At 46.6% G+C, this 14931-nt stretch overlaps 1 protein-coding gene across 3 annotated transcripts in view; it reads left to right on the top strand.

Annotated features, from left to right (window-relative positions):
• SNX19 (sorting nexin 19) overlaps window positions 1–13653 on the top strand; it is a 37601-nt gene extending 23948 nt beyond the window's left edge. The window contains exons 9-11 of one of the 3 annotated variants that reach the window (XM_024557270.3): window positions 10131–10315; window positions 11194–11281; window positions 12297–13653. In XM_024557270.3, coding sequence (XP_024413038.2) covers window positions 10131–10315; window positions 11194–11281; window positions 12297–12429 — 406 coding nt within the window. In that variant the 3' untranslated portion in view covers window positions 12430–13653. Of the gene's footprint in view, window positions 1–3; window positions 1347–10130; window positions 10316–11193; window positions 11282–12296 lie in introns of those variants that run through there. The other 2 variants (XM_045192737.2, XM_045192740.2) reach the window with 2 other exon arrangements.
• The last annotated feature ends 1278 nt before the right edge of the window (window positions 13654–14931 follow it).

Raw genomic sequence — 14931 nt, 5'->3', positions numbered from 1 at the left:
CAGACAGGTAGGAACCTGTTTTATCCTCACTGTTGGGAAGAAAACTGGTGGCCTCTTCCTAACAGGGAAGCCTCTTGGACTTGGGGCAGAGACATTGGCTGTTCCGGAGACTCTGAGGGATTTGTTGGTTGTGAGAACCAAGTCCTGCTGCTGCTTTTCCTTGGCTCAGATGGGTAACGGGCCGTCGTCCAGAAAGTACGACTTTGATTCTGCCTAGCTGCGCAGTCGGTCAGCCCTGAGTTTGTGGAGCTTCATTGTGGTGCATCGATAGCGGCATGGTATAAGACTGGGAAAGGCGAGCCGAAGGTCTTCAGAGGTGTGCTGTACTTGCACAGCACACTGGGACCCGCAAGTGGCACACTGCTCAGATCTAGAGCAGGTGTCCAGAGATGCCCCTTTGCATCAGCCTCATTTGTCCCATGAACAGAACCCCCAGTGTGCCCCTCTCATTTCGTATCTGACGGAGAGAGGTAGCCTGACCTTTGCTTTTGGTCATTGTTTGCCCCAACATTCTGCTGCCTACTTTTCTTCTTACTAGTTGTAAATAATGGGTTGGAAACAGTCTGATGTTGTTCCATCCATCCGGGGCACTTCTCAGAATACAAGTGTGACTCATGGCCCTCGTAACCCCTTTGCTTTTGTTTGACTTCTAGTCCGTTCTGTCCTGTGGGCCTCTTTGCCCTGGAAACTGACCAAGACACAGCTGCTGGCAGCTGTCTCTCTCCTCTGGGATTCATAGAGTGTTTCAGACAGGAAGCATGGACGACCCACCCACCTTTTTTCCCTTCCAGGGGGATGCACAACCAGGTGTGAATTGCATGGACTATTCACAATGAATTCTTTTTTGAGAGAGAGAGACACACACAAACACTGATTTGTTTTACTTAGATGTGTATTCATGGGTTGCTTCTTGTGTGTGCCCTGACCAGAGATCAAACCCGCAACCTTGGTGTATCAAGACAACACTGTAAACAGCTAAGATACCCAGACAGGGCTTGTGATGAATTCTTAACTGTAGCTCAGCTGACGTGTTATCCAGTGTACTTCTCACCGCATCCACCTTACAGCTGGTGTACTGGCACACAGCGTAATTTTAATGTTAGCCTAAACAAAAATTGTTAGGAAAATAAGCCTGCTAAATGTTCACATAAGTACTTATAAAATGCCAGATACAAAGAATTTCTAGGTAGTCCACTATTTCTTTAACCTGTTTCTGTCCTCCATAAGCATGAATGATGAAGAGCTCACTCTGCTGCTGCTGCTTTAAGGCCAGGGTTCGAGCCACGTCAGCATTAGTTCCCGTAGCACTGATACTTACTGATTATCTACTCTGCGCCAGACGCTAAGTGATCAAAATACAAAAAAGACCCCAAATTCCAACCCTTGAAAGTCCAATATCTTGCTGGAGGTGCAGTCTTAGGAATAAGGACTTACAGTATAATGTTAGGGCTTTAAAAAGAACCCTATATGTGATTCAGAGAAAGGACCAAGTACCATATTTTGCCGCATATAATGCGCACTTATTTGCCCAGATTTTTGAAGGGAGAAATGAGGATGCACATTATACGTGGGTAGTACTAATTCTGTATCATATATAAGTGTTTTTAACTCTTTTATTTATGCTTATGTGTTAAAAGGGTAACTCTAGAAAGCAATAATAATATTTGTTCGTAAAATAATACCCTGGAATACGATAATTGGTTTGGTTTCTAAATATAAATAAATAAATAAATAAATAATTGAATTAAAAAATTAAAACGGAAGGTTTTTTTTTTTTTCCTGAAAGTTTGGGGCAAAAATGTGAGTGCACATCGCACACTGCAGAGTATCGGTTAGGAAAGGCCCAGGGAAGGCTCGCACAGGAGAGGACGTCTGAGATGGGACTGAAAGGGTGCAGGGAAGCCGAGAGAAGGCGGTGAAGAGGGGAGCATTAAAGGCAGAGCCGTGAGCCGGTGTGGCACATTTGTGTTACTCAGAGAAGTTACTCAGAAGCTATGATGAGGGTGTGCCGTGAGGTGACGCTGCAGGGGCTCACAGGCACCCACTCACAGAGAGCTCTGTGAGCAAATCAGTGTGCGTTCCCCGCTTTGTGGGAAGCCATGTGCAACACTTAAACAGGTGACAGCACGATCAAATTTGTAACTCAGGAAACACACTTAAATAGTGCCCTGGAGGGTTTACTGAAAAAAACAAAGTTAGCACCAGGAAAACAAATTAGGAAATTGTTGAACTCACAGAAGTGAAAGGTGATAAGGCCCTAAACTAAGATTATTGCTACAGAGATGGTAATGGGGTGATGAATTCATGAGAAATCAAGGAAGTACCATCAACCAGATTCGGTAATTGCTGAAAAAGTGTGGGCGTGGCTGGGGACACATGGATTAGGGACAGGGAAAAGGAGAAGTCAGGAATGGCCACTTTCCTACCTTGTGGGTTAAAGAGCATGACTAATAGGGCATGTAACACCTTTCTGAATAGTATGTCTGAGTCGTGATTAAAAGTCTGCTCTTGCATATTAAATCAATAGATTATTATCTACTTCTGTGTAAAAATAAATGATGACACAAGAGGAAGCATGGACTATATCTAATAATTTTGGGATTAATGATAGAAAACTTAAGGACCGAGAGGCCCAGACGATATGTTCATTGTTTCTTCTGTCAGGTCTGTCTGGGGAAGAAAAGGGAAAACATGGAATGACTAGTTAGCTGCGTAGCTAGTATAAAAGGAAGGTTTTCAAATTTTCTGTACCTTGGCACGTGATACTCACATGGCAGGCTGCGGACTGCAGGTGGAGCGTAACTCAAGGATACTAGAAAGAATATGCTTGGCAGGGGGTCCACCAGCTGAGTGAGGAGGGAGAAGCTGAGAAAAATGTGAGATAAAGCTAAAACTGGATATTACGGAAAACAGCTGAGAGAGAAAGGAAAGCAGAGGTGGATAAGAGGTACTGGAACTCACAAAATAGCATAACAGAGTATGAGAGAAATAATTACGATACTGACTTATGTGTTACAACAACAAGTGAACTTAAAGTTTTAGCCCCAGGAGTTATCAGTGAGAGTTGTGAATAAGATTTTATTCTTTCAGTAAATATTTGACTGCTTATTGTGTGAATGGCACTATTACGGGAAATTCCGAGGAAGATACCAAAATTAATTAAATAAGAGCCCTGCTCTCAAAACCTTACAATCTTCTTATTTTGGCATTTACATGAAGCTCAACCAATGTGTTTTGGGTAAATGGAATAAACAAATTAAACACATGATTCTAATGAGGAGGGACACAAATCAGCATCAAGTGAAACCAGGGTAGTTAATAAATCAAATTGTAGATACTCACATGTTTAAAAATAGAGAGCCCTGGCCGGTGGCTCACTTGGTTGTAGCATCGGTCCATACACCAGAGGGTTGCAGGTTCAATTCCCGGTTGGACAACATACAGGAGACAACCTATCAATGCCTCTCTCTCTCTTTCTCTCTCTCTCTTCCCCCTCCCTTAAAGTCGATGAAACACATCCTCAGGGGAGGATTTAAAAATAAAAAATAGAAGGGACACATTACTAAGTGAATAATATCAACTAATAAGAATGGTGTCCAGGAAGCTGAAACTCAGAAGGAGCTGAAATTATAGATAAATGTTAGGGGCAAAAAAAAAGCATTAAAAACAAGAACAAAGAAAATACAAGGCAGGACGAAAATAGGTTTACTGTTGTGAGTACACAAAACAGAGTTTATTCTTAGATTATTTATTAGTCATTGTATTATTGTCCATGTGAATAACTGTAAACCTACGTTTGCCACACTCTATATAGGTAAATTTTTTGGAACAGATACTGAGCATTTTTTATTTATCCACCAATGAATTGGTCTACTGTTGCTAGACAGTTGAATTTCTTTTTTCTCCATCAAGGAAAATGGTCTAACAAGAAGAACTGAATGAACATGATTAAGCCAGAATCAAAGACTAAAATAGGAATGAAAGTAAGAGAGCATTTAACCTGTTCTAAAGCTCATGTACCTGGTCCAGGTGAATAAAATTCCATGGAAGTGGAAAAGGTTTAGATTTACAGCGAAGATCTAAGGTCACTGGGCAAGTCGCCACATGGCGGTGTGTTGCGTCAGAGACAGACACGTGTCACACCCTGTGAAAAATGGGGGCAGGTGTTTGAACCTGACATTTATCTCTGGGAAGTTCTGAAGCAGCTCATTAAATAGACACTTTGTGAGCTCTCGGGAAGGGAAATGGCTGGCTGTAGAAACCAGTGTGCCTTCCCCGGTGGGAACATGTCCTGCTTGATAAACACAGTTTTTTTATTTCTTTAGCAGGATTATTAGATGGTTAAACGAAAGGAATGCATTGGTTGTTACATTGTATATGAGTTTCAGTAAGTTTCTGCCATATTTTCATAATATATGTATATGGGCAAAATGGATGTACATGGCCTATTCTGTGATATTTTTAAGTGATTTATGGCTAGTTGAGTGTCTTTAATCCAGAAATATCTAATAAGCGGATGTGAACCTGAAAGGAAATTTCTAGTGATAGACCTTTGCTCCTGTAACCCTGTTAGATTCTTTCACCAGTACATTTGAAGTAACTCCAGTCTTAGAGGTATGATTAATACTGGATGACAAAAATTAAGATTTAAAAAGACTTAGAAAAGCTAGAATGATAGTCTAAAACCAGTAAGATGAAACTTAATAAAAATAAATCACAATTTAGGTACTTGTTTAAAATTGCACAAGCACAGAAGGCAAGACTAGGCTCCGCAGAGGGGCGTGTGATTTTTTTGTTCAAGTACATGTGTAGACTTAGGGTTCTGGCTGCGTGCAAACTCACTGCTTTGATGTGTGTGCCCAAAAAGCCAAAATAGTCTTCAACTATATTAATACCAGTATGGCGTCTGAATTAAGGAAGGCGCTGATCCTCTGCGTTCTTCGCTGGTCAGGGCACATGGGAGGTGGTTTGGTTCTGGGGACTCCGTGGTGAGAGAACAACAAAGCAGCATACGCAGAGCAGAGGATGGAATCGGGACGACGAGTGGTTGGCCCATCCCCCTCCTTCGTTCATTAGACATTGCTGAGTGTCTTCTGTGTGCTCGGCTTCGAGGCTGGTGGAATCAAGGATGTACAACTGGTAGAAAAGAGTTAGGGAGCAGTAACAGATGGATTCAAAGCTGCAAAATGTTGCCTTATGAAAGATTTGGCCCTATAACTTCAGTGCCTCCTGTTAACTTCAGGGGGTTCAAGTAGGAGCAATGGCTAGAAGTTACAAAGAAGCAGATGTTGGTTGCCAGTATTTAAGAAGCATCCCTATTGAATTGAAATTATCCTTTTCAGGAATTAAGCAACTCCACCAAAGTCACATTCCTAACTGGTGGTGAAGCTCAAACAAAAGCCCAACCTTCTGAATTCACAAGCTAGACCCCTCGCTGTGCATTGCTGTTACCCAGGGCATTTCGACCCGGATAACCTCTCCATTTCCTTCCAGCCCTAAAGTAGCCTCTTGCCATGAAATGCTCCTCGGTGCTCAGTATTTTATGTGAATTGATGACATTGGAATGGATAACCTCTAAGATTCAACAGATGACTTCTTTAACTTCCTTCCTTGAATAAGAATGCTCCAATTCTTAATACATTTTATATCCATAACTTGTACACTACTAGTTGAAAACAAAAACTCTTTGTCGCTAGATATAAAAGTATGGAACTCGGATTCTTAAATTGTGGTGTTTAGGCAGTATTTAGTCTACTGTTGAAGCACATGTTTTAAAGATGTGGGTCTGTGATTGAACACATAAAAGCAAAAATCAAAGAAGAAATTATGTACACTCCATGAGCCATGTTAGATTTTATAATAGTCATTGGGAGAAAGAAAAAGGAGTTTCTTGCCCTTGAAGTTCATTTCCTCCTCATTCTTCCCCCCATAGGAAAGTATGGGCACCTCGATACACAAGTCAGGGTAACTGTGCCGAACTTCCTCAGACACCCCTGAGTAGCCTGCGTCTGGGTGGCTCTCAGGCTCGAGGATCCTGGAGCTGAGAGCTGCCAGGGAGAGACTGGGTAGACACAGAGGGGTAAGGCAGGAAGGCGAGGCCTGGGAAAGGAACCAAAAGGAAGAGAAGTGTTGCTTTTATCGGGTGTGACACCGGCAAAATCAACTTGTGTGATGGGAAATGCCATGGATCCACACCATCACCCTCAAACCTCCGTTCTGCCAGCCCTTCAGATGGCGCTGCTGATTCAAGGAGCCGGTGCTCATAGGGGTGTGCCAGGGCTGCGGACACAGGACACAGCGTTGGGGGTTCATGCCGTCGTGAACACTTTACGGGGTGCTTGGGGGCAGGTAGGCTTGGGGGCAGTGGGCAGTGTTTCCAGGAGGCTAAAAATGTGGTTTGGGCTTTTCCCCCTTTTCTTGAATTTCCTAATTTCTCATGCCAATGTCAGTGTCTTTCGAACTTTTCTAAAACGTCAGCACACAGTAGGAAATGCTTTGCACATCAGGACCCACTGTGAACACATGCACGCGTGCACACACACTGGTACACATCTGATGCGTCCGTGCAGTATATGAAACTAAAGGAGATGCACTTCGGTGTTTTCTGTTCTCACCTCTTTTTATTTACCTGTATTTAAATGTCGTAAACCACAAAGCTGATTCCATGGCCTCTAATGCTGTTCATCCCGCACTTTGAAAACTGTCATGCTGCAGCCACCAGTTTTAAAATGACTGTAAAAGTGGCCTGACACACTGCATCCGAAAGGCAGTGGTTCTCAGCTGAGAACATTTTGTCCCTCGGAGGACATGTGGCAATGCCTGGAGACGGCACTGGTTGTCACACAGCTCGTACAGGGCAGAGGGAGATGCCGCTGAACATTCCACAGACACAGGACAGCCCTCCACAGCAAAGAGTCAGCCGCTCGCAGCCCTGCTCTGAGGGCAGCAAAGCCAGTCGACACTGCTACTCTACTGCAGCTCAATTGAGAATGATGGAGGCTTTAAGCTGATCTGCCTCTTCTCTCTGTCTTTGAACCGTGTTTGCTACGTTAAGATCAAGTTGGTGCATAATCACCCGTGGGTTGTCCACAGAGGTACAGCCCAGTGGATAAAAAGGGTACACGGAATGAGTCTGTTTTCTCTTATTGAGATTGCGTGAGACATTTTTGCTAGAATATTGTTACTGATTTTAGGAATATCTTTCTGCGTTTTGATTTCACTATCCTTTCCGCCCCCATCCTTCCTACCTCCCCATTAAGCGATGCTCACTGGGGGCCCTTCCTTCCTCAGCCATAGCAGCTCTTAGCAAAGAAGTGAAGGGAACTTGGCTAACAAGATTAGACATGGTCCCCAAAGCTTTCTCCCCCAGTCGTGAGATTTGATTCTGCGGTGTTGGTGGGAAATGGCCTTCTGCTAACCTTGAAGTGCCATCTTAAGCCCTGGTATTAAACTGTTTCATGTTGTAGTCACTGCTTCATCCCTCTATCTGAAGCTATTTTAGACCAGGTTCCTTTGAACGTGGATGAGACTGCACTCCCTAATCTCGACATCCTCTCTCCTTCCACATCTGGCATCAAAGAAGCTCTTGAATGTCGCAGTGTGAATCTGTTGTTGCCTTTTTCTCATTTTATTGGCTATTTCTGGGCCCACTAGTAAGGCTCCCATTTGCTCTGAATCATTCAGAGATGGCCTGACAGAACAGACTTAGTTTGGCTTGTTTACTTCTTCTTTTGTTTGGCAAAAAGGTGTGATGGTAGCAGGAGGCATCTCTAAATCAAGTATCAGAACTGAAATAGTAGTGGAAAATAAAACCAGTGCTATTTGAGGCTACTTTCTACCCTATTTACCTCATGTGTCTTATATTACATAAGCAATAGCATGTGTATTTAGTAAATGGTTTCTCGTAAATAATTCATAATTGTCAGAGGCATAAATATGTGTGTATCCACCTTGAAACTTTAGATTTCTGTTAGCATAATTGTAAGTGGCACCCACAGATTCCAGAAACTTTGACACATGAATTTCACTGCTTTTGGTTCGAGAGAACTATGGGACACAAATTTCTTTCTAAGCTTTCACTCCTAGGCTAAGCACAGAAAGACAGCATGTGGAATAGAAGATGCAGAGAACTAATGAGGAGGAGTTAAAACATCAGTCTCTCTTTTAATACTCCAAGACCTAAACTCTTTGCTCTCTCTGCTGTACCTTGGATTCAGAATAAACTGAGCAGGACGAAGGGAACTAGTCAAGTTCAGTGAAACACTGGGAGTGTATGGCTCTTCGCTCCAGAGGAGGGCGTAGAACAAAAGGGGCACCCAGAGCTGCTGTTGGGTAGAGTGGAGGCAGAGATACCTTTGAAGAGTTGAGTCACAGGCATCGTTGGCTCCAAAGGACAAAAATAAAGTCAAACTGGCTTACTGTGTGTGTGTGTGAATGAGAAAATGAGCTAGAACTAATTCTGGCTGAAGGTTTCTTGTTTAGTTTAGGCTTCTGGCTCTTTGAAGGACTTAAACATTTTGGTTTCTAAGTGCTGGTCCTTCTCCCTCAGCTCAGGTAGATGAGACCCTAACATACATCATTCACCCTGGCAGAAGTCACACGAGTGCGTGTGGCTTGAGATAAAGCACACAGCATGGCGTGAGGGAGTTGAGTCGCTTGCATCCCGCAGAGAGCCCGATCAGGTCATTGTCTGCTCCCCTCTGGTGGCCCTTCTCTATGAACAGGAGCAGGAGTGCTTGCACTGGACCCCTTTCATCGGTGTCTCAGCTTGCTGAACGAAAAGCTCTATAAAACGGAGACACAGCGCTAACAACAACTACGATCGCTGTGGCTATTTTGGGCAAGAGCGGCTTGGTTCCGCACTTGATCTCCATCACTGTCTGTCTGCCATTCTTGCCCTGCTATTACCTTTCAGACTTCCTATTCTTAGAATTATCCGTGAGCCCTGGACTTGAGGGATTGCAGCCCCCGAGGCTGGAATGCCCAGCTTGAGTGGAATGCAGACTGTCTGGCAGAGTGGAGGTTAAATAAAGTTTGCCTTGGCAGCGCCCCCTGCTCTTGCATGGGTGACAAGGGGCTCGGGTATAGGACCGCCAGCATGCGCTCCGTGTGGTGCTGCGCCACAGAGTCCCCCCTGTGCGAGTGGAAGTGGGTGATGGTCCATCCGGTACCATCACAGCCATGTCAGTCTCAAGCATGGTACCTGCTGAGGAGGCCTCCCTGGTCTTGAACTTCAGCGAGTGACCACATCGCTCTGAAAGAAGGCAGGGACAAATGAAGAGTTTACGGTGGGAGTCCCTGCCAGAACTGCAGGCTTGGTGTATCTGCCCCTCAGAGTTACTGACTCACTTTTGAAATTTTGATAAAGGAAAATTTTTATTGTAAGAAAAATTACTTCAATCAACAAAATTTTTTGAGCACCAAGGCAGTGTGGGAATTTTTTTAGAAGTATAAAAATAGAACCCTGTGGTGCTTGTAATTTTTGGTGGGAAAGTAAAGCTGTAAACACAAGAGGAAATAATTGATATCCCAAAGGAAAATACTAGTTTCAAACCTGTGCTGCAGAACTAAGTGCCAGTGGAGGTCTAGGGGACAGAAAGCACCTCCGTCTGGAGCGGTCAAGGACTTTGTGGAGGAGCTGGGGTGGTAACGGGTCTTGCAGGAAGGGTGGACCTCTGCCACCACAAAGGCGAGGGCCCTGTCCGGGAGAGAGCCGCATGAGCCAAGGGCAGATGTAGGAAGTGCTGAGAGCAGTCGCGGGGACTGAAGGCTGACGGCCGTGCACACAGAGGCAGGGAAGGTGTGTGTGGGACCCTCGAAGCCTGGACTGTGGAGGCCATGTGTGCACGTCTCTGAGGAGTCTTGACGCGTCCGCTGGAGGAGGGTTGGAAAGCCAGCCCCTTTATCCTTGTGCCCTGTAAAACCCCAACACAGGGACACTCAGTAAATAACAGAGTCGTCGTTTTTCTCATCTCAAACTCCGTGATCCCAAGTTGTTAAGTTGGTTAGGCTGCATTTGTGAGAGACCGTGCTAACTGCACTTTGCCCTGTTCGGGTTGCTCACACAGTTTGCATCTCACTGTGCCCTTTCCTTCAGGTTTCTCTCCCATTTCTTTCCTCTCCCACCACAGGTGGCTGGAGGTGCAAGTAGCTAATCTCACATGTCCACGGCGCTGGGTGCAGTACCTCCAGCTTCTTCAAGACTCCATCTGGCCTGGCGGGGTTTTGCCTAAGCATCCGCGGCCTGTAAGGACCCAGGAGCAGAAGGTGGCAGCTGAGAAACAGGCTTTGCAGAGCCTGATGGGAGTCCTGCCAGGTAATTGGACAAAGAGATTGACTAGTAACTGTGCCCTTCCAGTCAAGCTTCACCACCATCACCCTACCCCTTCCCCGGGTTTGAAAGGCCTTAAACGTGGCTAGGCTCGAAGCCAGTCGACCCACCAGTTCTCAGGCTAGCAGGGGAAGGACCAGGGCTGCGATTCTTTCACTCCTCACCCAAGTGACCCTGCGGGGATGGAGAGGATCGCTGAGACACACCATAAATAGCAGGTGAGAATCCTGCTGGCATTTGGAGTTGTGGCTGTGCAGCAGGCCTGGGAAGCTCTGCCAGCACCGCGGGGCAGGTCTCCAAGCCATTCCCACCACAGGGAGGCTTGGGTTCTCTGACAGCTCACGCATTTTGAACCAGGGAGGAGATTGTATGTCCTGCAGAACCTCAGCCTTGATAAATTGGGGATGTGGAATAAGGTGCATGGTCCTTAGCAGTGAACAAAAACAAACTCAAGTGGACAAACTCAAACAAACAAAAAGGGGTTTTTTCATTGCTTCGTATAAATTTTTTTTGAGGGCAGCAAAGGCAGTTTGTCTGTGGCTCTGCTTTGTGAACCTGGGTACAGCAGTGAGCTCCTAGCTCTGGACAGTGTTGTTTACTGGTGGTAACCTCTGTTCTCCGACTGAAACAGTCACATCAGGGCACCTGCACTTGAGTGGCAGGTTACAAAATTATTTCTGGAGGCCCATTTTCACTTAGACATCTATTAAGAAATACCTTTTCGTAGCTTCTCTCTGTTTCTGAGGATTTTTAGTTTGCCTGTGTAGTTCAGAGGTATGCCGAAAATACCCATAGGAATAAAGATAGCACAAACAGTGAGATGTTACTGTAACACTAACACACATCTGTGTTTTTCTCTTCAGACATTGTAGTAGAAATCCTCGGGGTGAACAAATGCCAGCTGAGCTGGAGTCTGGTCTTGGAGTCACTACAGCAACCACTCATCAACAGGTAGGCTGAATAGCGTGTACCCAGCGTCAGCATAACTGAAGCCATCTCTGGTCTCAGGGGTGCCAGGGTTTTTAAGTGAACAGCCCACACGGAGACGAATGGAACTGCAGTCTCTCCTTGCCCTGGGCCCTGGCTGCAGACTGATGTCCAGATCCGCACACATTCAGTGGAGCCCACGCTGCCTCTGTATTTGCATTTGGAAGAACTCCGTGCAGGCTCCCACGCAAGCTGCTGACAGCACCCCGTCACCCTCCAGCCGCGTTCAGTGTGCTCAGCGACTCTTCCCAGTGTCTGCCAGGCTCTGTGCACACTGCACACTGCGAGCACCCCCTGGGCCGTGCCTCAGAGGCCACACAGTGGTTTTCAGCTGTAGGCTCCTGGCCCCACAGCAAAGCTCTGATGAGTGTTCGCATCAGGAGCTGTCTTTGTCTAATAATGAGATTGGACTTCGGTAAAGTGACCAGAAATACTAGGTGAACACTCCTAGGATACTTCAAAAGAGGCAGGTATTCCCCTGGCTGGCACCTGGGGATGGAATGCTTCTGAAAAGTGCTGAGTACACCCACTCCTCCGTCAAACCCTGCCCCGAAGCAGACTGCGCTTACCGCCTCCCGCTTCTCAAGGGCCCTGGCCTTCGCCTCCTTGCCGAAGGGGTAACCAGTAAACCTACAGTGATTAACGATGAGAAAGAGCAGTGGTCGGTAGCTCTGACAATGCCTGGGAAGCTGATGTCCCCCCTCACAGAAACAGTGCAGTGTGCTGATGTCACTGTGTGAATACATACAGCGTTTCCTAAAATGTAGTCTCTGCTGCTGTTTCTACCTGTACTGGGGTCATAGCCTTTTTTAGTTCAGCAAACTTTTGTTTCATGGCAGAGGCTTTGTCAAGCTGTTTAAGTTCCGAGTACAGTGAGGGTATCCGTAATGGGGGGCGGGGGCTAGATAAGTGTCATAATCAAGATCTGGTGTCTCTTGACTAAACCAGACCTTTCTCTAATTTGTTTTGTCTGTTTCAGGCATTTGATTTACTGCCTCTGGGACATCATCCTGGAATTCCTGGATCTCAGTGCCTCCGCTGAGGAGTCTCCCACAGCCACCTCTGCCTCTGACACCCCAGACAACGCCAGGAGGATGGGTGTCTCCCCTTAGGCGCAGGTCACCCACCATTCCTCAGAGGGTGGGGAGGAGAGTTTCTCTGCCGCCCAGAGACCACTCGGCCGGCCTGCGCCCTCGGAGCTGGGCTGTGACTCGGAAGGCACGGGTCTCTGACGCGGGTTTCCCTCGGCTCTGCTCCACTTGGAGCAGCTGAGAGAGGGGTGTGTGTACAACTGTGTGCATGTCCAGTTGTCACACCTTCTCTGTGGTGTTTGGGGTGTTGCTCGTGGGTCGATTGTTGATGAACAATCTTCGAGACAAAGGAAGGAGCCCCTTTTGCCCTCCTTCATAAGATTATTTGCCAGTAGTCTGGCCCGGTATGCACATGTATCTAATCCACCAACACACAGTAGCTAGGTGAACCAGGAAAAAAAGAGAACAGATTTCCATGGAGGAGAAGATAATCTTCTGAGCTCTCCGTTCCCACCAGGAAACTGGAAGTTCATTCAGGACCATTCTTAAAAGCCAGACCCCTGGTCCCATCTGGTTTCCCACAGGTCTGGAAGAGGGAGGGGGATCATTTCTCCAGGCATGTCTTGCTCTTGGCTGTTCTCCACCACAGCAGCCCTAAGGAGGACGTATGTCATCAGAGGCTGCCTCCCTGGGGGCTGCACGTTCCCACCCAGAGGACTTCAGAGCAGACAGCCAAAGCCTCTGGTAGATCCACCCCACCCTCCTCACCCTTTCCTGAGAAAAAGTGCATCGCAGACTTTATTGCTTCTATTTCCTCCTAGGCTCCTCCCCAAGAGCAGCTGAGTTTGGTCCTTTGTGGTCTGTCTTCCTTCAGCATGATCGCAGGCAACGTGCATACTCAGCTCAGTGCTGCCAGTGGGAAGGGAAGCACCTACCCCCGGCTGAGAAAGCCCCGAGAGCGGGAGCCCAGGAACACGGCTTCTCTCTTCTCCAGTCTGACCGGAACTGTAACCAGAACCCATGCTGTTAGCAAACCTACAGGGAATTGACTGCCCACAAAAACATGTTAACTTCCTGTCCTGAAGGGTGTAGTCTTTAGGAACACCAGTGACAAAGGCAAAGGGGCTGTCGGGCTGCAGGGTCTTTAGGAAAAGTGGGGCAGTGGGGCCCTGGCCAAGGACCTCAGTGGGTTAGAGCTTTATCCCAGGACACCAGGGCTGCAGGTTTGATCCCCGGTTGGGAAACATAAAAGAAGCAACCAATAAATGCACACATAGAGAACAACAAATCAGTGTTATCTCTCATCAATCAATTTTTTTCAGTGGAACTATTAGGAGGAAGTGTTGGTAGAGAAGGAGGCCGAAGGAAGGACACTAGAGGATCACTGTACATTAGATGCAGCGAGCGCTGACAAAGGTTTGAAGGGTATCGCTGGGAGCCCTGTGCCCACCCTTCATCCTTCAGTGCTGGCCCCTTAGATCCCTGCTTTCACTGAGTTACAGACCCTCCCATTCGGTGGGGCATCTTGGGTTAGACTGATAGGAATGGGTGTGTCTAGAACAAGAGTCGAGATTCTCTTAGACTCTGAAGTGGGTATGCGCACCCAGGTGGCTCTGCCAGTGCCAGCACATCCCCAGGCTTCTAACCCTGAAATCTGTGCTACTGTAACTGTGTCGTTACCACCTTGGGGCAAGGAGATGGCTGAGATAGTGTCTCCTGGAGCCTTCTAACCTTAGAAGTTGATTGTTAACCCTGATTTTTATGGCTCCAAAGTTCCACAAGCATCTCTTATCTTAGACCCCTACAGGCAGAAGGAGTCCGCATGTCTGTCCCAGGTGAGCATTTGTAAGGGTGTGGAATTGCGTGAGTCCAGCTGACTTACTGGAGCCGATCTTTAGCTCCTGCAACAAGTTCAGACAACAGAGGACATCTGGGGCCATGGTGCTCTTCGGGACAGGTGGCGCCCTGTCTTCTGTTACCTTCTCTCCCCATACTTTACCCTCGTATTTATGTAGCCACCTACACTGCCTTGAATCTCAGCTACCAGTCTTGGCTCAGAAGTGGTGCAAAACCAGTACATAAGCTGACACACCAGAAAATACCTCTGGCTAGAAATTCTAAGGCATCTTTTGGCACTTCCAACCCCCCCAAAACTCATGTATTTCATGTTACATAAGAGACCCCACCTGCAGTTGTTCTGCCCCAAAAAGATAAGCTGTTTTCATACCCTCCTTCTGCCCAAAGGGGAAATCATGGGTGTCACCAAGGAAATAATCAAAACCCATCTGGCTTTGAATCAGCCTGTCAACTTGTGACTTGGGTAACAAGTTCAGACGACAAGGGAGATTGGCATTTGGGAGAGAGCCACAGGTGTCAGGGAGAGATACTGCCAGGTGAGAGTGATGAAAGGCAGTGAAGAACAGCTTGCACTAGCCCAGAACATTGTTTATCTTTTTCCTTTTTTTTTTTGCCTTCCTGAGCCCATTCATTTTCCAGCTACACTTCCTCTCCTCATTGCACTCAACAATAGTCGTTAGGTCCTGGGTGGAGTAAAAATATGTGTAAATATGGTCCCTGGTGATA

This window comes from Desmodus rotundus, chromosome 7 (genome assembly GCF_022682495.2).
Source record: "Desmodus rotundus isolate HL8 chromosome 7, HLdesRot8A.1, whole genome shotgun sequence".
Classification (NCBI taxonomy): domain Eukaryota; kingdom Metazoa; phylum Chordata; class Mammalia; order Chiroptera; family Phyllostomidae; genus Desmodus; species Desmodus rotundus.
The sequence above is the reverse complement of the archived record's forward strand: the minus strand, read 5'-3'. Positions and strand labels throughout refer to the sequence as shown.